Source organism: Amblyomma mixtum, chromosome 10 (assembly GCF_055824585.1).
Source record: "Amblyomma mixtum isolate Tamu chromosome 10, ASM5582458v1, whole genome shotgun sequence".
Taxonomy (NCBI): domain Eukaryota; kingdom Metazoa; phylum Arthropoda; class Arachnida; order Ixodida; family Ixodidae; genus Amblyomma; species Amblyomma mixtum.
In genome coordinates this window covers 53,099,359-53,124,570 of record NC_143021.1, presented here as the reverse complement: position 1 = coordinate 53,124,570, position 25,212 = coordinate 53,099,359, and the positions used below count along the sequence as shown (strand labels likewise).

The 25,212-nt window shown below is 46.0% G+C and overlaps 1 protein-coding gene across 1 annotated transcript; it reads left to right on the top strand.

Annotated features, from left to right (window-relative positions):
• Nucleotides 1-906: 906 nt before the first annotated feature.
• LOC149325809 (Golgi-associated plant pathogenesis-related protein 1-like) lies at nucleotides 907-25,009 on the top strand. The gene is made up of 4 exons (XM_089564391.1): nucleotides 907-961; nucleotides 1,467-1,657; nucleotides 14,050-14,185; nucleotides 24,712-25,009. The coding sequence occupies exons 1-4, from the start codon at nucleotides 907-909 to the stop codon at nucleotides 24,969-24,971; spliced, it is 642 nt and encodes a 213-aa protein (XP_089420517.1). The 3' UTR covers nucleotides 24,972-25,009.
• The last annotated feature ends 203 nt before the right edge of the window (nucleotides 25,010-25,212 follow it).

Sequence of the window (25,212 nt, the reverse complement as noted above, 5' to 3'; positions counted from 1 at the left end):
TCTTTCTGATCAGTCGGTTAAAGTAGCACATGTAACAAGTGAAGGCGGGGCTAGTTGGTGGTTGACAATGGAGTGCATATTGCAACCGCGCAACACGACGAGGGACGAAGAGAGGAAAGCACAGGACAAGAAAACGACGAGAGAGGAAGAGAGGGAAGCACAGGAAAAGACGCGGTCAGACGTCTTGTCCTGTGCTTCCCTCTCTTCGTCCTCCGTCGTTTTGCTCGGTTGCAATATGCACTCCACAGCCGGTTAAAGTAGCTCATTCTTCGCAAAAGAATCGCACCCTATGCACGCTACACCTTGAATGGAACTTGTATACAGGCGGGAAGATGCACGTTCAAGAGGCGTGCAGCTCGCGGTTCAGAGATGACAGTTCGCTTAATTTAGACCTACTCGGGAAATTTCTAAAGGTTTAAAGCTGGCCATATCAGATTGTGTCGTGCAGTGCAACAGTTCAAGTGGGAGGGGACCAACTTCTGAAACTTTGCAAAAGGATACTTGTCCGGGCTACTCGGTAAATTTGGCAGAAAAAGGTACAGCGCAAAAAAGACAGGACTAAAGGATCGGACAGACATAGGCGCTGACTTACGACTGATAATTTTATTGCTATGTTTGTACTATATTTAGGAGAACCTAAGCACAATCAACTTGTGGCAGTGCATCCCTGAGTAAGTCCGTCAACAAACAGGAAGAAAGAAGGAAAGAGATAAAACCAGCAGTACTCACCTTAGCTGCTAAGATAATTAAATTCTTTTTGAGTGTGCTGAAGAGGTGGCTTGCACGCACACTTTTATAGCTCTTGACAGGACAGAAAATTTCCCGCGTGTGCTGCGGTCTATGGTTTTACAAAATAGTTGTCCTGCTGAAAGCTGGAGTGAATTTTCACCCGAGCCAATGTAAAGCATGATTACTTTTGGGGGCTGGTGCCAAGGAGCGTTTATGGCACCTCCCCCTAAAAGTAATCTTGCTTTGGAGGGCAAATTCACCCCAGGTTTCAGCAGGACAACCATTTTGTACAAGCATAGACCCCAGCGCCCGCGGGAAATAGTTGAAGTGTTCCTGTTTCATCAAGACGAAGAAAAGTGCGCCAGCAAGGCATCTCTCGAGCTCACTCAAAAAGAAATTGATTATCTCAGTGGCTAAGTGACTAGCGACGGTTTTACCTCTTTCCTTTTTTCTTCCTGTTTGTTCACGTGCTCAGACAGCGATGCAATGCGACGTGCCGATTGTGCTTAGGTTCACCTAGTTGTTGTGCCATCACAACAATAAAATAATCAGTGTTAAGTCAGCGCCTGCGTCTGTCCGCTCCTTTAGTCCTGTCTATTTTGAGCTGTACCTTTTCGTTCTGAAACTTTGTTGCCTACCAGTAACGTTTGGGAATCGGAATGATTGCCACAACCTGAGCAGACTAGATTTTTTTTTTGAGATTGCGTCCTCAATAATGATTAATTTTCTCACCGCAGCAATCTCGCCCTTCGTGTCGCAGGTTAAAGGAGGAAGAGGTTGGGGAGGAGGAGGTGGAGGAGGCAGCGAGCCAGAAGACTTCCGGGGCACCTTCACCCGCTCCATGCGTAGGGTCCAGCAGGAGGTCTTGGAGCAGCACAACGAATACAGGGACGAGCACGGTGTTCCTCCTCTGAAAGAGAACGAGAAGGTGAGCGGCTTTGATCTGGGTGGCGGGATCACTGCGTGAAAATCAAATGCGCCAGTAACGAATTATAAACGTTATAAAGTGCAATTTTGCAACATCAGTTAAACAAAGTAACTGGGTGGTGTAACACCAGGGGTACGCATATAAACCAACAAAAAACAGTGTACATGTCATTTACAAGAAATCGAACTGCCCACGAGTACAGGTATTTCATTAAAACTATTGAGCTTATCCCGGCGTGCGAATGCAGATATCTCGGCGTGATCTTTGCTCCTGACTTATCATGGCACCGCCGTACTGAAAAAATCACAGCTAAAGCACGCCGGACTTTAGGTTCCCTACGCCGTAACACTAAGCGGTTTCCTTCTGGAATTTAACAGCTATTATACAACACATATACAGTCTATCCCGTTTATAACGAAGCCACTTATAGCGAAATAACGGTTATAACGAAGGGATTTCAATTTCCCATTCCCAATTTTTGCATTTTCAATACATTTTGGGTCCGGTTTTAACGAAGTAAAATCAGAGTGCGTCAGCGGATATAACGAAGAGATTTAATACCAACCGAAAAATAATCTGCCAATCAACACATTTTTGCGTCCTTGAGGCGATTTTTTCCGCGGAAATAAAAGCAAAATTCGGCTGACGGCGTCCTTTCGTGGCGTCGTCTGCTCTCCTGCGGAGCGAAAGGTTGCTTCACTGCATCGCATGGCACGCCGGTCTCGTGTTGCGCCGTCCTTGAACGACGTCACGGCCGTCACGGGAACGAAGCTACCGCGATTGACGTCGCTGCAACCGCTGATGCTGCCGCCGCGACGGCCTGCTTGGAGCAGCTTTGAGATTCCGCTAGTGACTTGAACCTTGCGCCTGCGGGTCTAAGCCACATGGACTTCGTCGTTTTCGCCGACGAAGACCTTGTTGCCACCGAGGACTTGACGACTGAAGAAGTTGCCGGGAATGTGTCATGGAAGAGACCTTGGCGGAGAGCGCCTCCGACAGCGAATGCGACGATGCTGGTTGTGCCCCTAAGCCGGTCACCTCCGCAGCGGCCATCGCAGCTGTTGACACGCTACGGATGTACCTCGGGAGTCCGGAGTTCGACCAGATCTTTGGTTCGCAGTTGGATGGTATGGAAGCCGCAATCCTGAAGTCCGCACTCGCGAAACGTGTTCAGGGGACGCTGGACGACTTCTTTCGGCGGCAATAAATTGGTATGCCGATGTTTGCATTTTTTTTTCGTAGTCCGCATATTACGAAATAGCGGATATAGCGAAGTGATTTCCGATTCCCGCTGACTTCGTTATAACCGGGCTAGACTGTATTAGATCTATACTTGATTACGCATGCAGCGTGAGAGATCCTTCGCTCATTCTTTCATTCAATTTATTCAGTGATATTTCATTCAATGGCATTCAGAGATTAGAAAGAGTACAAAATTTAGAGGTTCGATACTTATTCGGATCACTTGCCACATAGCACTAAAAAGACGCGGGCACAGGCAGACAAACAGGACAGGCCTCTGTCCTCTGTGTCTCCCTGTGTCCGTTTCTGTTCAGCGCTATGTGGCAAGTGAACCGTCTGCAACTCGCCCATGCTTCAATTCTGGCATATATTCGGAGAGCAACGTAGGAAGATGCTAAGGGTGAATTTTCTTCACAATATTTTTCATTCTAGAACAGGCATACGGAGCGATAAGTACTTACTTCCACCCGATTACATTTCTTTGCTACGAGACAATGTCAATAAAATAAGATAAATAAGATGCAAAACAGAGAGACATGGTGCGTCATTTCTTCCCCGAACGATTTCACATTGGAACCGATTATCTCGAAACGTGGCCGCCATTACTTCAAATTATAACTTTTTCTCAATGCTGCTGTAGTTTTGGTTTTCTTTTTTTCTGGCGTTTATTTGCGACGCCAGTGTTGCTTTATGTTCCTGATACTTTGTTGTTTGAGTGTCTTTTTTGTGATTATCAGCGACTGAGTTTATGTGGCAAATCACCTGTATCTTTTTTCTTTTGTCCCTTTTGTCTCTAACCCCTCCCCCCCTTCACTGTAATGCCATCTGGCGCTGTGGGTAGTGTGATAAATAAAAAATCTGAGGCACGAAAAATGCAAGGAGACGAACTGCTCTGGGTTTAACCTCTTCGCTCTCAGAACGTAAGGCTTGCGGCAAAAGGACGCGTTGTTTTATGCAGCGGACGACTTTAAAAATGGCCGTGTACACCTTTCCAGACCTCATCTTACTAAGCAAGATAAGAAGGCCTTCTCTAAACGAAAATTAGCGTAGCCCATACAGAGTTCCAGATTTCCCAGCCGAGGATCTCAGGCTTTCTTTTTTAACGTGTCAGCGTTAAGGAGCTCCTGTCTCAGAAAACCTGGCGTCGGTGGCATTGCACGCTAAAATTCCTCATTGGTCGATAGTGTCACGATGTCAGAGCCACGAGCGCATGGCGCAGTGTGACGTCACATGCCACGTAATCGTGGAGCCTTCCGGCGGCGGCTCCGCAGCGGGCGAGGCGCCCGTCAGCTGCTAGGTGCTGCGCACGGCCGCATGCGGATGTGATAAGATCTCCATTCGCGCCAAAAGAAGAGCCTGCGTGCGCTGCGAAATACGCCGAGCGAGTAACAGCCAAACGAAGGCGCTATGCTGTCGCATTTATATGTATCTCGTGAGGTCTTCCGCGTACTGATCACGACGGTGGAAGAGGAAACAGTGTCGGTGTATTTGAGCGCTAGAAGGATCGTTGACGGAACCCATTTACTCCGTCGCGTTATACTCGTAAAGTCGGTACTTATGTGTTGCCCAAATTTGTATTACATTTTTGCTCTGTTAGCAAAACCAAAGCACATACACGTCCTATGTCAGGTATCAGAAAATATATTTTTTTTTTGGAAAGACAAATATGAAAGACATCATACTGTTCTCCTGTATAGGATTCACATAAACGGATCTCAAGGTTGTTTTCAATCAGCGTACGAACACCGCCTTCGCGAAGTCACGAAATCCGCCTCCGAGTCCTCCCAAATACGCACTGCTCCCTCCACTCAGGCGTTCCCCAAAATTGTGGCAGTGGACGAAAAGGACGTTCAAAGCGCCTGTCATTTCTCGTCCAGTAAACCTTAGGCGCAGAGCAGGGGCTGAAACCTTAGTTCTTTCCTCGTGGGACTTTGGCCCCTGTGTCACGTTCTTTTCTTTGCTAGGATTCCTAAACATCCAGCAAAATATTTGTGCCAGTTCTGAAAAAGTTAGAGCGAAAGGCTTAGACTTCGGAGTTAGTTTTTATTAACTCCGAAAGCTCCGAAATCTAAACCTTTCGCTCTAACTTTTTCAGCACGCTGATCCCTTCGCTTTAGAAATCCGCATATAACTCAGGCAGGTCTCGAAACCTGAAGCAGCTTCAAAACGCCGACTCTGTTTTAAAAGTCTCTAATACGAAGCTACCACTGCGTTCAAGGTTCTATAGGAGCACGATCACTTTAACTGCAGGATAATTGAATATGTCCGATGCCATTTTTGCCCGCTTTCCAGAGCACTTCCTTCGGACAATGAAAGACATTGCCTCTCAGGTTCATTTCTGCCCGAGTTTCTATTCTTTTTTTTTTGCTATTCTCTATTCTAGCTTTCTAAATGTTCAGTTGCTGCAACAGCCGATCCCCCGACTTCGACTACGCTTGGGGAGTAACAACCTCCGTTACGGGAACTCAGTCCGTAACTACTCAAATTCCTGTTGAGCTGTCGTCGACGTTGTTGTACGGGATACAGTGACGCAGATGGCAAAAATCTGTCAAAAAAAGCGCACTGCACAAACGGTGGAAAAATATTTGTGTGTCTCACTTTTTTAAGCTATGAAAAACGCAAAACTGGTAGCATATGCTGCGGCCCATTTTTTTCATTCGCGGGCGATGGCTAAAGATTTAGGAGAACTTCTTGCTGGGCGAGTTGGTGCATAGCTTTCTTGGGATGGCGTTGCGCACACGAATAAACATACACAGGAAGAGGCAGAAGACAGAAAGAGACAGCATTTTGCGCTCTTTCTGTCTTCTGCCTCTTCCTGTGTATGTTTTTTCGTGTGCGCAACGCCATCCCAAGAAAGGCTAAAGATTTGTGCCAGCAGAGTATGGTCTAGGGAACACCGCTGTTTTAAACCAACCTATTGACTTGACAAAGTGAGGTATCGGTGTTTCCAAATGGCAACAAGATTATTTCCTATGCTGGAGTAAATTGCAGATGCTGCATGATTTTATGAGAAAAGATAAGAAGCCAGGGGAGACGTTCAAACACGGCTAGGTTCACAATACCCACTTAAGGTTTATACTTGATATGAAAAAGAAGAAAGCGTTAAGAATAACAAAAAAAAATCATTTTATTACAGAACAGACAAGTCCGAGTAAAAGACGTTCTTTTAGGTTGTTTTCTTTTTTACTGCCTTAGATACTTTCTGCGCAAAAAGATAACGAGACAGCCTTGATTATGACACACCGAAGTACACTATTTTTACGTGGCTAGGGTGACCGCACAGACACAAAAGTAAGGCTCTTCTACATTTCAAACTCTGTGCTGTGCTTACTTGAAACACACAAAGAAGTGAGTGAGTCGGTAACGGAGATGGCAGCGAATGCGTTTGGCGGCTGGCGAAGAGCAGAATAAAGGAGTTTTGGAGCTGTGTAATACTGCGGCCAGTGTAGTTTCCTGTTATAAAACGAAAAGCGTGTTTCTGTAATGATTCGAGTGACTGTTTTAAATAAGACTGATGTGGATTCTAAATATTAGACGCATATTCTAGCTGCGGTCCGTCTAGAGTACAGTACAGTAGAAGCTTTGTTTCAGGTGTGGCCATGTAGAGTGTTTTTCGAATCAGTCCAAATGGTCGTAGCTTCCCTGCCACGGACTAACGGAAGTGGCGTCGCCTGGTGGTCTCCCGCATAGCAGCGTTCCAAGCAAATACGACATGGGCCAGGATGACATCCCCGGTCCTGTGTTCAGCGTTGACAATCGGTGTTTCATGTAATTTGAGCAAAAGTTTAAAAGAGAGTGCACGAAAGCTCGGTAGAGCCAACGACCAAACATGTTCCCGTAATGTGGCCCTTTCAAATGCATTTTCTTAATCATGCCTAATTAGTTGATCAGCTAGGAACAATATTTAGAAGAGTATTATTCGCTTTAAAGCCAAGTACGTTCCCTTATGTTGTAAATGATTTTAAGAGGCCACCGATCCACTGTATTGAATTAACGTCAAAAGCAAGCAATTGACTCAGCCGAATCTTCAGCAGTCATGTAGGCATTGCAGGCATAGAAAAATACTGCGACATATCTATAACGTCTGCGCAGCTACGATAATCTTCCTGAAAGTCAGCAATAAAATTATAGTAAGGAAGGCTGTCAGGCAGGCATCTCGGCAATGCTGTTCACAGCCTATTTACAGAAGGCATTCAGAGGCCTGGTTTGCGAACAGTTCAAGATAAGAGTTCGCAGGTAACATAAAAGTAGTCTGATGGGATGACCTGCAATTTCACTCAGGAGATGAACTGCATATTATGATCAATGAGTAAGACGGGCAGAGCAGAACAATGGCTCTCAAAGTAATGTTGTTGAAAACCAAAGTAATGTTCAACAGTCTCGAAAGGGAGCAGCAGTTTACAGTTGGTTGCGATTTGCTGGAAGTAGTACGAGAATACTTCTGTTTAGGGCAGGTAGTGACCGCAGATCCGGATGACGAGCGTGAAATAGCTAGAAGAATAACTTTGGTGTAGAGCGCATTTGGCAGGTTCTCTCAGATCATGAATGGCAGTTTACCAACATCCCTCAAGAGAAAAGTATAGACCAGCTCCATTTTACCGGAACTCACTTATGGGGCACAAGCGTGCAGGGTAGCGGAAATGGTTCAACTTAAGTCGAGGAAATCGCGGCGAGCTACGCAAAGTATGGTATGTATGCATGTGTGCCTGACCCTCTCTTTGTGTGTGTGTGTGTGTGTGTGTGTGTGTTTGTGTGTGTGTTCGTGTGTGTGTGTGTGTGCGTGTGCGTGCGCGCGTGTGTGTGTGTGTATGTGAGAGGGAGAGAGAGAAAAAATGCGGGAGGAGGATGCTAGTCGTTAGAACCGTTAGTTGGTTAAGGAGGTCAAAAGAGGCATACCAAAGCCAATCACTACTTTATTATTTTAATTAACTCAAACTGTTACGTAAGCCATCCCCTAGAGCAATCGCAGCAAATGAACAAGCAGGTTTTATATCGCAGTTTTCGTACACTCCTCAAGCGACCGCCAGGCATTTTGTACATGGTATCCTTCAGCTGAAGTCTAAACCTACACAACGTGAGGGAAAAATATTCAGCTAATTTCACATGCCGATGCATGTTTACTAATATCTTGCGTGCAGTGGAAAAAAAGGCGTATACGATATAGAGCCTTTAATTGTAATTTCCAAAGAGCGCTACGGTTTATCTTGTAGCTTCATTTAGAAGTTCATTTTACATCCTTCATTTCAAATTTACAGCTAATTTGCTTACCAACGTCTGGTAATAGGGTAGCTGCATGATAAAACTTGCTACTCAACATAAATGTACAATTTTAGAATATACAACTGAACACTATTTTTTGTATCTAGGGAAATATAGGGAATTTGTTGGTGGCAAATTGGGGGGGAAGCGGCTCTAGAGGTTGGCAGCACTGGTTGTCACCGTCCATGTTGGCGCCGTCTGAATAGAACGCAGACCCAACACCACTGGTGTCCTTTAGCTCGTGCTTCGCTTTGCAGGCTGCCATCAGGCCGGCTAGGTGCTCCTTGAGCGTGGTCGTGTCCTCGGCGAAATTAGTGGGGATCACATCCAGCAACGATATGAGGGAATGTTCCTGGAGAACGTTCCTCCCCATGAGGCTTCGCCCCACTGGCGGAGAACGGAGCATCGCGCCTTAACGTCAGCGCGCGTTCAAGTTCCCGAGCCGAAGAGAGCAGTCTCCCCCACGCATGCGCGCCGCAGTCACGCCATCCGTGGCGCTCCTGTCGCTGCGACGCCGGCTCCCTCCCTTGATAGTTAAGGTAACTACACCAGGTGGGGGGTGTGTCGCGAGGAAGCTATTCACAGGGGAGCAGCGGGGCAGGTCTCCACAGTGTATTAACTGAGAAAGAAGTTGAATGTGCGTTAGGAAGAAAAAATATAGACTTTTCATACCCCTGAAAAGCATCACACTATCTTGTGTCACTTTACATCACTAACTGAGTGTTGAAACTTGAAATGTCCTCTGACATTACCTGGACCGCGCATAGGCGAATGGTAACTAAGACAGCGTTGCAGAAATTGCTCATTATCAAGAGAACTTTGAGATAGGCCACTACCGAGACCACGCACCTTGTCGAAACCACACATATCCCACCTACCTTAGAATACGCAGATACTGTACGGTCCCCGCAGAGAAAAGTGAATATCCACACACTGGAAATGATTCAAAGGAAAACTACATTTTTTGTTTAACCGGTGCAAGCCTTTCGATTAAGCCGCAGAACTTTTGCAGCGCCTAAGTCTTAGGACCCAGGTAATGGAGCAAAGCTGCACAGTTTGAAATTTCTTTATTTACTTCTTAAAAACTCATTAGAGCTAATTTTTTCAGACTTTAAGACATAAGGCACACGCGCCAAACCAGACCAATAGACTCAAATATGATACAGGAATATTGTTGCAATAATAACTCGTTCAAGTGTTCTTTTTTTCCGTAGAACCTACTCGAATGGAACGAGCTTTGCCACCATGTATTACCGCAGAGCCAACATTGCAAAAATTTATTGCGCTCGCTGTTCATTGTTATAGCTTTTTTGAACCGGTTTCTTCATGTGTATTGGTTTTCTGATATTGTTTTCATTTTTCAACCCATTCCTGTAATGACCTCTTCGGGTTTGGAAATATTCCAAATAAGTAAAGAAGTGACAGATGTAAAGTTAAGAGACCGGAAGCGGGCAGAATGGGGGCAGGAACAAATGCGGAATAGGCCTGGGCCGGGCATATAATGTGAAAGCAAGGTAACCGATGGTCCGCAAGGGTTAGAGACTGGAATCGAAGAGAAGGCAGGGGCAGGAGAAAGTAAGGTAGACGGCAGCCGCAGCTGGCGCAGGACAGGGTTAATTGGAGAGATATGAGAGAGGCCTTTGCCCTGCCGCGGGCATAGTCAAGCTGGTGATGATGATGATTTCCTACCTAGTCCTGTTTTCCTGCATTTATAGAAATCCCAGGAAATTTGGAAAAAAAACTGCGTGATTAAGCTTTTGCGCTACTTTATTGTAGTCCTGCCAAACGCATTTTGAATGAAAGAAGCGTTCTCACTCACTCTGTCATCGTGAGCAGGTCGCTATCATTCTAATCTTGAAACCAAGCACGTTCACCGTAACCCGTAATCTACAATAATCGATAGGCAGGCTACCGGAAGCCAACTAGGCGGAGTTCAAGATATCCTCCGTTTTTTCAAGGGGCGTTCCTTAAATGGCCAATTAGCAACGAAACCCGGCGACGTCGGCATACAGGAAAAGTCGTTCACAAAAACGCAATGATGTCATCAGCAAACAGAAAAATTATTTCGAAGGTGCAGGGAATTGAACGAAGGACCATGATTGAAGACTGCACGTTGTTGAGCGACTCGGACGCACGTACACGTACTCGGACGTACGTACTACAGTGCATGTGCCCGATTTTATGTACCCCGATGCAAGAGTCCATGATCAGCAAGCGCAATGGCATTTGCACGTCGGCAAAAAGTGCTGAATCACCTGAAAGTGCTCACCTGGCAGACAGTAATACGATACTTTTTGCATAAAGTACCGTCCACTTCGCTTTCCACACTCCAAGCTGTTACCGCACAGGGATGTCGGTGTCGTAGAAAACCGTTTCAGTAAGAAATTCTCAGAGAGCCACCCATGTGTTAGCAAAAGAGCAGTGTTTTTGATATCTCACAATAAGAAACAGAACACTTTTTCTTTTACTTATTCCTTGTATCCCCCATCGCCACCATTCTCGCCATTTATTTCTCAGTGCGGTTACGAATGAGACGGCTTACGCATGCACGAGTGCTCCCGTTAGGAACTGTGAGCTTCAATTGGCTCTCGTCCCTTCCTCTTCCAAAGAAATTCAAACCAGTGTGGCGTCATCTGGCGACAAGAGCTCGAAGCACATGCTCCACGTTTTGAATAGAGTGTTGTTTTTAACCGAAGAACACTCTGGAGAGAGTGTGAACTATCATAAAACATGAACAGTCCTGAAAGAAGAAAACTGTGATAATGTGCCGTACTATCAACTTGACCGTCAACTTCAACATTTTTTTAATGGTTACACATAGGCGAAGAGCTGCTGTTTACGCCAGGAATCAGAATGTAGAACTTCTTTTCCACACTGATCGCAAAGTTGCCCCGCCTGAAAAAGCGGTTCATCTCCTCGACATATGCGCGTGTAAAGCGTCCCTCGCTCTCATTCGAACGCTGGCTGCGCACCTAAAGCATCCATTCGGCTCATTATTTGCGTAGCATGTTAGTAAATGTATTACAAAATCTTTTTATAATTATTGCATGGCGGGAAAACAGGTGCCATGATGCTCGAGCCAGGTTCGAGTTGCGTATATAGCGGGAACAAGATGTAGCGAAATCTCGTCTGGTCATACCGCCTGTTGAACGTTGACACAAGCTTGCACTAGTGCAGCCATTCTTCTGAGCATTCACGGGGTGAGCCCTAGAATGGAGTCGGTTCCTTCCACTGCTGGAAGAAGGGCCGCGAGCAATGCGAGGTACACTTCATTTACGAAAGCATGGCCGGTTGATCGTCCAGCAGCTCCACCGGATGCCACGCAGAGTTCGAACTGTTCACTCTGCACTCAGCGACATGGTGACGGCGATGGCAGACATTGAAGAATAGAATCGCCGCCACTCGAGGTCACCCTCAGTTTAGATCATCATAAGCAGCAGCCTTATTGCGTTCACTGCAGGGAAAATGACTCTCTCATGGCTCTCCAATTAACCTGTCCATTTTCAGCTGCGGCCCCCGTATTCCCGCCACCTTCTTAAACTCATCCGCGCCCATCTAACTTTCTGCCGCCCACTGCTACGCTTGCCTCCTCCTGGAATTCACTCCGTTACCCTTAAGGACCAGCGGTTGCCTTCGCATTCTTCCTCACGATTTCGGCTAGGATGTCAAATCGTCTAGGATGTGGCGAATCAATTTAGAGATATTGAAGGCGCGGAAATCACCTATGACAATCTAGAACTTCGTGAAGCGGTTTTTCGTGCGTCCAGCTTTGCTAGATACATCTGGTAAGCTCTCGGGAAACAACCAAATGATAAAGCCTCCTGCTGTTGGCTCCCAGCATGGGCAGTAATAGAGCTTGGCGACAGTGCTGAACAGCGTAACAGCACATTTTATAGCTTAAGTGAAGACGTGCTCACCAGCAGATAAATATGTAAAGAGACTGTTCAAAGGCTTTTGCCAGGCAGTTTAACGCCTGCACCATTCTAGGTGAAAACATGGAGAGGATTAACCCAATAAAACTCGATATTATCAACACTTCAATAGAAAGAACAGACTAAGAAAGCTTCGATTTCCCTATATGTAATTACGAATTCATATTATTCCTACTACTACAACTACTACAAATAATAATAATAATAATAATAATAATAATAATAATAATAATATGATAAATATCATTATTATTGTCATCATAAGTGAATTTTCCTGTGCTAAAAATTACAGTTGCTATTTAAGGTTAAATTACTGGTCCGATCCCATTACATTTTTATCAACAATCTGCCCAACTAGCTCAATTAATCTTAACCCTTGCTTAATGCTGAAGTTACTGCTCTACTAGCTACAGAAAAATCAGTACAGTTGTTAACACCAAAGTTGATCTTCGACGTCGATAATATTTTACTGCGGTCACATCAAAACTACCTGCATATTAACCCTAACAAAATAGCAGTCATAAAACGTTGCTCCAGGCCCACATTCCATCGTTGCCTTTTAAATATCCTTTCATCGATGCAGCTAGCAAACGCAGTTTCCTTACTATCACACTAGATACAAACCGAAAATATACTAATCACACCGCGTATGAAGAGAGAAAATGTGCTGTGAGCATCAAAATTCTACTAAGGGAAAGCCTTTGTTCACTAGGGGAAAATTTCATTTCACATACTACGCATATATTCACAGCCGCTTTTTTTTACAGCGTTGCATGTGGGGAACACCTACCCATCCCATCTGATTCACCTTCAACATAACCAAAGCCAGGCTATACACAAGTGTAGGGTAGCCAACTGGGCATCGCCTGGTTAACCTCCCTGCGTTTCCGTGCTTTTTCTCTGTCTGTCTCTCTCATGCCGTACTGGTACAATCTCACTCATTTGTACGGATAAGATTTTATCATTCTTCATTTGTTACATTGAATCTTGCAGTCCAACTCTTTGCATCAATACACAATTAGAGAACCTCCACCTAATCAGCAGTGAAGCCATTGTCAATACTAATCCAAAAAGATTTGCCAGGGATACTAACTTTTTGCTACCATCCGTTCGTACAAGCTACAGGGAACAATGCTAGATTAACATGACTACTAATTTTAAATAACCTGCCTACCCCCCTTAAACAGGTGACATCACTGTTACATTTTAAACATAAAGTATTGTACGAGCTATTAAAATAGTTTTAACATATTATCGCACCGCTCTTCAATATGATTGCTATCTTACTTTTCCTTTTCTTTGCGCTTCGATATGAGTGGGCAAACATTGCCCTATTCTCCAATCTTCAGACCATTTGTTTTACTTGGTAAAGACTCATATGTATATATTGGTGAAATATGTTTAATTGTTTTGCTTATTTATTGTTTGCTTCATTATTCATTTTATCTGCCTTTGTTGTTCTGCCATGCTTAATATGCAAATGTTTAACCAGTTTCCAAACACGAAGACCCATCAGTGCCTCGAGGTCTAGGGCCTCCTTCTGCATCCTCTGTAGGCCAATGAACGCTCCTTTATAAAACTGAAAATCGGGCGCACCATTCTTTTAAAGTATGTATATTAAAGGACGCTGCGCACGGGCTGCAAATCGAGAATTTTCAAGAGAAGGGAAAGGGTCTTTCAAAGCACATGGGTCGAAATAGAGAACAAGCGACCAACATACCGTAATGGTATCAAAATGTGCGCAATTTCGTTTCCACAGGCACTGAGAAGACAGCACTTTCTGCAGCCGAAGTAGGACTGGTTAAGGCCTCTTCTGGGCAGTGGGTTCCAAAGCAGAAAAATGTCTGTGTTGATTATCTGCTGCATTGGCGTTACTTTTAATAGGCGTTAAATGGAATGGAAAAATTCGTTTAAACTACTGACATCTGCTTGCGCTTTGGATTTGTTTATTCCTCGCAGTTGAACCGCTATGCTCAAGCGTGGGCTTACCATTTAGCCAAGACTGGGCAATTCAAGCACAGGCGCCAACGGAAGTATGGAGAGAACATCTTCATGTCATACAGCAGCGATCCTAGCGCCCGGTTGGCCGGTCAGGGTAAGTAGCTCGACGCCTCATACGTCCTTCGTGGCCACATTTCCTTGTGTGTTTCAGAGCGCAGCTCTCAGGCGCCCGTTCCTCCATTGAGCAGCGTGCCTCGGCCTCGGCGTAATCGAGCGAACGAGCGCATCGGGGGATAAAAGAGCGAATGCAGAGGCAACGAAGAAAGCGGAAGCGTGAAAAAAAAAACAGCGAAAACATTGTTCTAGAATACGCTCGATGGCTCGGACTCCCGCTAGCGCGTCTTATCTCACGGCACTCGTCTTTCTCCCCTCTTCGGCGTCGCTGCCCACTTCCAGAAATTTCATGCTTCATTTTCCGTTTATTGCTGATTTTCCCGAGGTGTAGGCGAGTCGAGCCAAGACTGTCGAGCAAGGCCGACTGAAAAGGGCTCCGTCTGTGATCGGCCCAGGCGCATTAGCAAGTTTCCGTGATTGCGCGATTGATTCAAGGATTTTCATTGCAGGTGAGGAGCTAGCTTTAGGTAAACACTTCGTATTTTTAGATGCAAAACGCAGAACCTATAACAAACTGGAGACTGTCTGCCTGTGCCTACAAACCTCCGCCATTCAGGTGGAACCACACGCGACCGCTGTACCCCTCCTGCGCGCTTTTAGCGGTGTCATAGTCGCCACTCACGAGTGTTCCTACACGGCGGGAGCCAGAAAAATGGTACCATGACTTGGGTTAACTATTGCACTGTTTATTTAAGCAGGGATTTGGGAACGTGCTCCGTAACTCTGAAAGAAATCTGTTCGCGACGGTTTTGCTCTCGACGGACGGGCGCTTGGATTGAATTCACCAACCTGAATGCCTATAGCATTTCTTTCTGGCCAGCACTTCAAACGGGAAGTAACGTCATTGTGTGCCCATTCTTGAGAATATTTTATTTATTTATTTATTTATTTATTTATTTATTTATTTATTTATTTATTTATTTATTTATTTATTGTTACATAGTGCATAAGCGCATTGCTTTAAATTGACCCCAACAGCAACAACGTTATAGAGAAAAAAAGGCACTTCGACAAAAGATTCTTGAGATAAACGACGTTTCGGTGTCTACTTAGCACCTCTTTCAGGGTTAACAGGGCTGAAGCAACAGACGCGCTTCTTTAGCGTTCTTTTTAGCCAAATGCTACTGCTCAGACGAATGGGAGGCCGAGAAGAAGGTTAAAACCTTTGAAGTGTGTAATTGGAGTAAAGTATTTAGGACAACACAACGGCAGTCTCCTTTCGTGGAATTACCACTTTTTTCATGTTCTTAAGAAGCTCCGAACCGTCTCCTGTCTACTCTACAATATTAGGCACTACATGCTGCTTTCAGTACGGAAAGGTATTGTAAACGCTCTTGTTCATAGTATACTGCGATACGGTGTAACGGCTTATGTGTACTGTGCAGTTTGCTCGAAACGTAAGATTAACTCTGTCTCACGCTTAATATTAAAAAAATATTGGCTATCATTTGGCCCTTCGTCCTAATTCTGATGTTTGCGAATTATTTCCGTTGCCTGATTACTATAGCCTTTTTGTAGCAATTGTTGTATTTAAACATTTCTAGTTTGGTAACATTAAGCTCTCACAGGTTCTCACATGCTCTCTTTGATCGAAAGAACCTTATTGTGTACCCCGACGCTCCACAATATATAGTACGCGGGTACGATAATTATTACGTTCGTTTTTACTATAACAGGTCATACGCGTGTGCTCTGCATGCAAAAACTAAATATGAAATGACAAAGATTCTCAGATGCACTGATAGCTATCGATTTGATGACATTGTATACCGAATGTTCCAACACTTATAGTATAAAATCTCGCGATTTCTGGATTCTTTTAATAGCCTTCTCTTTGGAATCCAGGAGTGCATAGCATTCATGATATTTTTCACAGCGCAACAAGAACGGGAAAAACGAAAGACGATAGAGTAACACAAACAGCGCTTGTTTGTGTTACTCTATCGTATTTCGTTTTTCCCGTTCTTGTTGCGCTGTGAAAAATATCATGAATACTTACCAACTCGCCCAGATTTCTGCTTTGCTGAGTGCATAGCAATTTACACCATGATAATAATGAGGATATGTTATCCCCAACACTCCTCTTATACGATATTTTCTCCGACATTTCCAGACACATTGATGTTATCTATCACCGTGTAGCCTTCTTCTCTTCCGCATGACCTTTAAGAGGAGTGTCATTTAATACTGAACATGTTTTTTTTCGTCGTCCTTTCATTTATTTATTTGTTCAGTGCACTCATCTGATGCTTTCCATGTTTGGTTTGGTTTGTTGGGGTTTCACGTTCCAAAGCGACTCAGGCTATGAGGGACGCCGTAGTGAAGGGCTCCCGAAATTTCGACCACCTGGGGTTCTTTAACGTGCACTGACATCGCACAGTACACGGGCTTCTAGAATATCGCCTCCATCGAAATTCGGAATCCGCGACCGGGATCGAATCCGCGCCTTTCGGGCCAGCAGCCGAGCGCCGTAACCACTGAGTCACCGCGGCGGGGCCTTTCCATGTCTAATATGTCTTATCATGCCCTGTGTGTGTGTCCAGGCGGTTCCGCTGCCTATCGGGCACTACCCCTTCAGCTATATGAGGCTTCGGCGCGCCGGATGTTTGTATATTTGGTTTATATTTGGCACAATAAAGAAATGTTTGTATTATTATTATTATTATTATTATTATTATTATTATTATTATTATTATTATTATTATTATTATTATTATTATTATTATTATTATTATTATTATCAGAAAAAAGCGCGCCTCCTGCCGTATCTAGTCACAACTTAAGAAGGTGCCGATTCGGCGCCGAAATGTCGGTTCTCTCATGAGCCTTTGGTTGGATCGTCTTTGTTCTCTTTTATTATCTCTGCCGAAATGTTCACGATCCAATAAGGACGTTGCAAAGGCAGATAAAGGCGGAATCATAAAGGGATTGCGCAATCATTAGGCAGCGGCAGCCTAGAGGAGCGGCCGGTGGGTGCCCACAGGCGACGCGCGGTACGTGGCCGTTCTGCGGGTTCCGCGATCAAGTAACGGCGCCTGCTTGGTCGCGCAGGCCACGGCAATACACACAAGAATCGCCGTGAGGGTGCTAGATGCCGCCACTTGCTGATACGCCCGCTAATGTCCCGCTATTGCTTCCGCAGGGAGCAGAGTTGCGCGTCGGTTTTCCCTCGCTGCTCAGAACGCCATTCGCCGAGAGGTGATCACATGATTTTCGTGACGTCAAGTGCTCACACTCCGCGGAGAAGCTGACTTCACAGGCGCAGTGCCGAGCGAACCCTTATGAGCTCGACGCCTCATGTGAGCCTTCGCTGTCGGCTACATTCCATGCATTTTTCGTGCACACCTATGGCGTCAGGTTTGGTGTTCTGCAGTGGTAGTGACGGACGCAGTCGTCAGCTATGACTGGGTGCAGTGCGCCAAACTGTAGCAACCGCACTGGAAACGGCAAAGGGTTTTACGTACCGCCAAGTGGAAGATCGGCGGCTGAAGGGGCTTTTGAGAATGGGTCGCGGTAAGCGTGCCTGAAAGGAACTCGAATTTGCGAATATACTCGAATATCCTATTGGATGCATTGGCGTTGCTTTAGTCTGTTTGCCTGTAACAAGCTGCACAATTATTTTAATGTGGTTTTAATGTGGTTTTCATATTTTCCGCGCATAACTCGCACAGAACACGCGGCGATGCTAGTTGTTAAAAAGTAATTCATCGCTATACTCTTTTTGTTCTTAAGACCAGCAGGCAGGAAGACAGGACGGGAGAGACGCTGTCCCTTCTGGAACGAGACTGCTTGTTCATCTGAAATTAGTTGTTCCGGAAAGAAAAAAAGAAATCGCAGGCCGTATCCAGTCTTTTTTCGTCAGTTTGCCATGATTACGATTTGCTATTAACCTTTGGCGGTTTCTTTTTCATGCTGTATGCACAACCTCGGCAAATCACAGCTTAGTTTTCAGCGCTGCGTTTAGAAGCTTGCCATTGAGTGCAATTTGTCCGCAATTAAACGAAGAAAAAAAGCCAAGCGCTCTACACATCCACTTCATAAACGCAGCGTACACGTTCATAAACGCAGCCCCTGTACGCACGAGAAGTGGATTTCCCGCACAGCTTGAAACATGATGGCAGGCCTTCGCGCAACTCGGCTCTCTGCGCGAGCATATATACAGGAGCACTAGTGCCCGCACGCCTTCTACTCTGGGACCACGGTGGAAGAAAGAGAGCGGCTACGACGACGAAGGACAAAAAACTTATTGGCTCCAAAGGCGCGGCCGCGATGTGGCGACAAAGCGCCCGTGACCCGGAGTGAGCGCCGCCGCTAGGGGCCACACATATTCAAGCGGTTTGCTCTCCGCCGATTCTGCGGGTTATCCTGCGGAGCGGAGGCAAGCGCGCAGAACACTCACGAGCTTGGAGGCGTCCATGCTGCTCACTGTCGAAATACTTCGATTTCTGGTCAGACAAACGCGTCATGCAGACGACGCGCGGCGTCTAGGAGCGGGCACTGGAGGTGCATGCAGTGAGTTGTTGCCTCGTCTCACCAATTAAAGGGCGCCTTCGTGATGTCGTGCCGCCGATGGCAATCCGTGACCCGGTGACCTGCATGGTTTATGGTTTATGGTTCGTGGGGTTTAACGTCCCAAAGCGACTAAGGCTATGAGAGACGCCGTAGTGGAGGGCTCCGGAAATTTAGATCTTTAACGGGCACTGACATCGCACAGTACACGGGCATCTAGAATTTCTCCTCCAAAGAAATTCTAGCCCCCGCGGACGGGATCGAACCCGCGTCTTTCGGGTCAGCAGTCGAGCACCATAACCACTGAGCCACCGCGGCGGCCCGGTGGCCGGCAGCTCAGCTTACAGGTGTAGTCTGTAGAACCATCTCATGCATTCGCTTCGACTGCGACTGCAGATATGTGGTTTCGCTCGGTTACCTGAAATTATTGTGCATTTCTTGCAGCAAGAAAAGTATAATTATGTCTTATTATGGTTCTTTGTGCGTTTCTCCGACATCGGCCACGCGACCTGCAAGGAGCTCTTCAGCGCCCCCCAAAAAGGAACTCGCCTGGAAAGGCCACTCTCCGTACCGTTCGTGTGCGCGTGACTGTGAGTGCGAAAAGCAATTCAGCAGTGGTGACGTCGGCCGAGGCAATTTTTCGGAAACATGCTGCAAAGCCTGAGGCGTACAACTCTATCATGGACGAAATGCTTGCATCTTATTCCGTGCGCTGAGCGCAGAGTGAATCCAGCAGCGCGTATTCTAAATTAAGCCGTGGAATGAGGAAGCGACAAATCAGCAGACAGAGTGTCAGCAACAAGTCGCGCAACTTGAAAAAGCTGAAACAGGTAGCTGAGGCGCCAAATGTTCAGACAGCCGATGTTCGAGTTGTCGAGGGAAGCCCTATCTGGCGCCGTTAGTATGAGGCATAGAATTTCGAGCAGCGCGCAGTAACGTAAAACCGAACTGCTATGGAACACCTTTGTGGAAACCGAGGCCACCGAGGGCGTCAGCCCGCTGATGCTTGATAGGGACCGAGCTTGCGTTGGCCAAAGAAGCCAGTCATATGGGGTGCTGGTTGTGTTTCGCTTCTATTGTTTCTGTGCTTGAAGTTTCGTTTTATGGGTCGAAATGAACGGATGCCGGTTTCTTTAAGCGGGATCCCACGTGCTTACAATGTTTCAGATTCCTTTTCTTGAAATAAAAAAAATAAAAAATAACGAACAAAAAGTTTCCCCTGGTTATTACATCGCACATACATTTGAGAAACCGAGTAAAAATCCTTCAGTCCGTGCCGCAACACGAGACAGGTTACAGCTGGAGCAAAGCACAGCTTGGAGATGTTGCAACGCTGCAGGCTTTCACTGATGCCCTCGGGCCCCTCTGAATGCCTGTTACTCAGCGCTCACTTGAGTGCTTTAAAAAATGCCACTATATTACCCGTGTCAGCTGCTGGCACCATCAGTTAGGCGATTACGCCTGCGGCCGCCAGTCGCCCAGTATGTGGTCAGAGATAAAAGAGGACGTCCCTCGAGAGTCGTTTAACGAGGCAAACGTCACATGTGCATCGAAACCAAGTGCTCGTGCCAGACGGGCCCACAGAAGTGCCAGCAAGACGAGCGAGAAACAAGGCTGGTGCTACTCCGCGCCGCCTCTCGTTCTTCCATTGAGGTCGGGACCAGTCAGCGCCGCGGTGCGACTGCCTGCGCCGTGGCGACCCCGTGAAACTGTCCAAACGCATTATGAGCAAGCTTAATGACCAGTGAGACGCATTGCAGTGCTCGGCAGATAGGTTCCTCATCAATGTTCCTTGTGCTTGCTTCACTGAACACTACGTGTTCACAGGGAGCTTATGGCATGTATTCTATTACAATAGGCGTTTCTTACATAACAATTTTAACTCCCCTTACAAAAACCTCAGAACACCAGCGCTGGGATTTGCAGATTGCTGTCATTAATGATTTAAGGAGAGAAGAGATTGCACTAATGCCTGTTTTATTTCTTTTTGCCTCATGCACGCTTAGCCGCCAGGTCCTACACTTTTGAATAAAATGGCTTCTGGAGATAAGAAAAAAAAACAAAAACATGTCTAGAACTGTCGAGAGATGCAAGCAGGAACAGTTCGGCATGTCGAAGGCTTTTAGTTCAGTAGGCAAATGCATGAGATACATAGGATAGTAATGCGTCTCGAGATTCTTTGCATGCTGCATTATGAGAAATATCATCACCATCATCATCATCACAATCATCATCATCATCAGCCTGACTACGCCCACTGCAGGGCAAAGGCCTCTCCCATGTCTCTCCAATTAATTAACCCTGTCCTTCGCAAGCCGCGGCCACCAAACTTCTTAATCTCATCCGCCTATCGAAATTTCTGCCGCCCCCTGCTACGCTTGCCTTCTCTTGGAATCCACTCCGTTACCCTTAAGGACCAGCGGTTATCTTGCCTTCGCACTGCATTCGCCGCCCAAGCCCACTTCTTCCTCTTGATTTCAACTGGGATATCATTAACGCGCGTTTGTTCTCTCACCGCCCGCTTTCGATCACTTAACGTCACACCTATCATTTTTCTTTCCATAGCTCACTGCGTTGTCCTTAACTTAAGCTGAACCCTCTTTGTTAGCCTCCACGTTTCTGCCCCATAGGTGAGCACCGGTAAGATACACCTGTTGTATACTTTTCTCTTGGGGGATATTGGTAAACTGCCATTCATGATCCGAGATAACATGCCATATGCGCTCCACCCCATTCTTATTCTTCTAGTTATTTCCCTCTCATGATCTGGATCAGCTGTCACTACCTGCCCTAAATAGACATATTCTCTTACTACTTCCAGCACCTGGCTACCAGTTGCGAACTGCTGTTCCCTTGCTAGGCTGTTGAACATTGCTTTGGTTTTCTGCATGTTAATTTTTAGCCCAGCCGTTCTGCTCTGCCTGTCTAATTCATTGACCATGCTTTGCTGTTCATGTCCTGAGTGACTTTGCAAGGCAGTGTCATCAGGGAATCGCAAATTACTTCGGTATTTTCCATTAACTCTTATCCCCAACTGTTCCCATTTCAGGCCCCGGAATACCTGCTGTAAACAGGCAGTAAATAACATAAGCGAGATCGTGTCTCCCTGCCTGACACCTTTCCTTATTGGAATTTTATTGCTGACTTTATGGAGAACTATGGTGGCAGTGCAATCGTTATAAATATCTTCCAATATTTTCACATAACACTCTTCTACACCCTGGTTCCGCAGTGCCTGCATGACTGCTGAGGTTTCTGCTGAGTCGAATGCTTTCTCGTAATCAATGAACGCTATATACTATAGGGGCTGGTTATATTCTGCACATTTCTCTATCACCTGATTGATTGCGTGAATATGGTCCATTGTCGAGTATCTTTTACGAAAGCCTGCTGGTCATTTGGTTGATTGAAGTCTAAGGCTGTCCAGACCCTATTAGCGATTACCTTAGTAAATACCTTGTAGGCAACAGATAGTAAGCTGATCGGTCTATAATTCTTCAAGTCCTTGGCGTCTCCTTTCTTATGAATTAAGATAATGGTCGTGTTTTTCCAAGCTCTAGGCACGCTCGAGGTCACAAGGCATTGCGTATAGAGCGTGGTTAGGTTTTCGAGCACAATCTCTCCTCCGTCCTTCAACAAATCTGCTGTTATCTGATCCTCAGCAGCTGCTTTCCCCTTCTGTATTGCTCCTAAGGCTATCTTTACTTGCTCATTCGTTACTGGCGGGATGTCCCACTGCTGTGTTCCACTGCCGCTCTCAGTAACATTCTGATTGGACAGGCTACTGTATAGATTTGTGTAGAACTCTTCGGCTACTTTAACTATCTTATCCATATTGCTAATGACATTGCCCGCTTTATCTCTTATCGCATGCATCTGGTTTTTACCTATGCCTAGTTTTCTCTTCACTGTTTTTAGGGTACCTCTGCTCTTTAGAGCATGCTCGATTTTCTCCATTTTAAACTTCCTGATGTCGGCTACCTTGCGCTTATTTTGTACCTTCGACAGCTCTACTAGCACACTGCCGCACAGGGACGTCACTTGAAGGAGTGGTTAAAACAGAAAAGCTCCGCACGCGAGCTGGATGAAACGGACGAAATATTTTCCCGCCGTGGAGCGCTCCTCAGGGTAGTTTTTAATTTCGTCTAATTAGCTAAACAGACTAACTGCACAATTTGTTAAATACTGAAATTAGGTTCGTGTGCGTTTCATTAAGATGTAGAGGGGGTTAAGCAACAAATGATACACTTTATTATCAAAACGTATCTCCTACGTGGTTCTTTTTCCAGGCATTTGAAGACTGCTGCGAAATCTTAAAAAAAAAAACAAAAACAGGTGACTGCGCGCGTGCGCTATATAGTGTATCCCTGTGCTCCGAACCTTGTTTTGAAAGAAGGAAGCGTGCGCGCTCACCGTTGCCGCAGTGAGCGGCCTCCGCTCAGATCGACGGGCTGCGCAATGATACAAATAAATAAAACAGGCTGCAGGACATCGCCCCTTTCCCTTCTTTTTTGTTATCTATGTGATGCCCCAACAAATGCTCCATCTGAAATATCTTTGACTGGCCTGCCTATCAGTTATCGAAGATCATGAGGAGCGCTTCCCGTATTCCGGAAAAATGGAGTGACGCAATTTCAATCCCACGCTTCTGGCGGTGTCCGCTGCTCACTTCGAAGTGCACAGCGCAAGCGCTTGATTCATTCGGAACGCGTTTAGCAGCTTTCGGTAGCGTAAGGGCGTAGTTATCTTGTTTTGTTCTCATGTCTCGATGATACAAGGCGCAATCGGGGACAGGACGAACTAAAAAGGCTTTTTGTGATGCCTTAAATCTTGTGTAATTTCTACGCGCTTTGTTTCATCTGTAAGTTTTTAGTTTATATAATCTGTAATATAGCTTTCTTTCAGTGATGCTCTTACAAGTGTTGGAAGTGATGTATAGCTTTCTGTATACTAACTTACTCTGTCTTTATTTTGATACATTGTTGCCTGCATGCTTGCTTACCTTTTTCTATTGGAACCATTACTAGCCGTCGGCTATGGGTCCGAGCAGTGTTCGCGTATGTTTCTAAAGCAACAAAGAGCAATAAATAAATGAAAAAAAAACGTGGCCAAGGCGCTGGCCCACTTTTTTCCACTCTCTCCATTCTTGCGCCTTGTATCATCGAGTCACGCACGAACAGTCGATTCTCCTGGACTTCGTTCTCATGCTTCGCGGGATTTCTTTAAACGCACAGAAAGACACTCGCAAGAGATACGTTGTGACAAAAACTGGATCGGTTGTTCTGATCCCCTTTACAACGCACCGAAGCGCGCGTTAAGCTAAAATTAATAATAAACATTTTGTATAATTATTCTCAGCTATAGCTAAGTAATCAATCGGAATTTAAACATTTTGAGGAGCCCCAGATGACGGGAAACAAAACGTTACTGGTCTCGGCATGCTCCGGCGCATTGTTTTTTTTTAATATTGTTTCTCTGCTTGTGCCTTTTTCCAAACATGAAAAAAAAAAGTTGCTTTTGATTTAGCTCTGGTTAAACCTGGAGGATTCCGAAACCAACATCTGCGCGTAGCCCTATATTGTTGCGTGAGCTACATTGCCCGCAGTGTCGCCGTTTCGCGTGCTATTGCACGACCATACTGCGCATGCGCAAGGAGCAAGTGACGTCACTACGCACAGCCGGCGTTCCGGCGGCCCCGGAACGCTAGCTGTTCGCCGCTACTGCATCGGAGAGGATAGAGAGAGGTGATGGAGATCGCGCGGCAGTGGCGGCGGCCCCGGCACGCTAGCTATGCGCCGCTACTGCGCATGTGTAACTGGTGAGCGTGGCGGAGGAGTCACCCGCGCAGCGATGGCGGCGGCGCACCAGCTGTGCTCCGTGTGACGTCAGTGCTCCTCGCACATGTGCCCTATGTCCTTTCCTCGGCTCCGCGAAATGGCTTGGCGACTAGCGTAGTGTTCCTTTTGCCACAATAATTCTTTCAGCGTTTGTCCGCAGGGAAGAAGGCGGTGGAGAGCTGGTACAGCGAAATCAAATACTACAAGTACGGCAACAACTACAACCCCAAGGCGGGCCACTTCACGCAGTGCATCTGGCGTGGCAGCCGCCGCATTGGCACGGGTGTTGCCCGTTCCTCGGACGGCAAAGTTTTCATCGTGTCCAACTACGACCCGGCAGGAAACATGCAGGGGGGCTTCCGGAAGAACGTTCCACGGCCCCAGGGGAGCACGCAACAACAGCAGATGATAAAAGGATAGTTGCAGGGGCCTGCAGACATCCATTTGAAAGCTTCTGTGTCTGCTTTTCTTTTCTAATATATATGCAGTGCAATAAAAGAAAGTTTTTGTGCGAGAACTATCGTATTTATTAACGGGGTTTCTGAAATGGAACGCAGCATAACAATGTTGCATTGAAAAGCGGCCCACCATGGACAGTATTAGTGCCGTACGTAGGTGTTTGCAGCCGTGACGCGAGTCTCTTCTCAGCGCACTCTGTGCG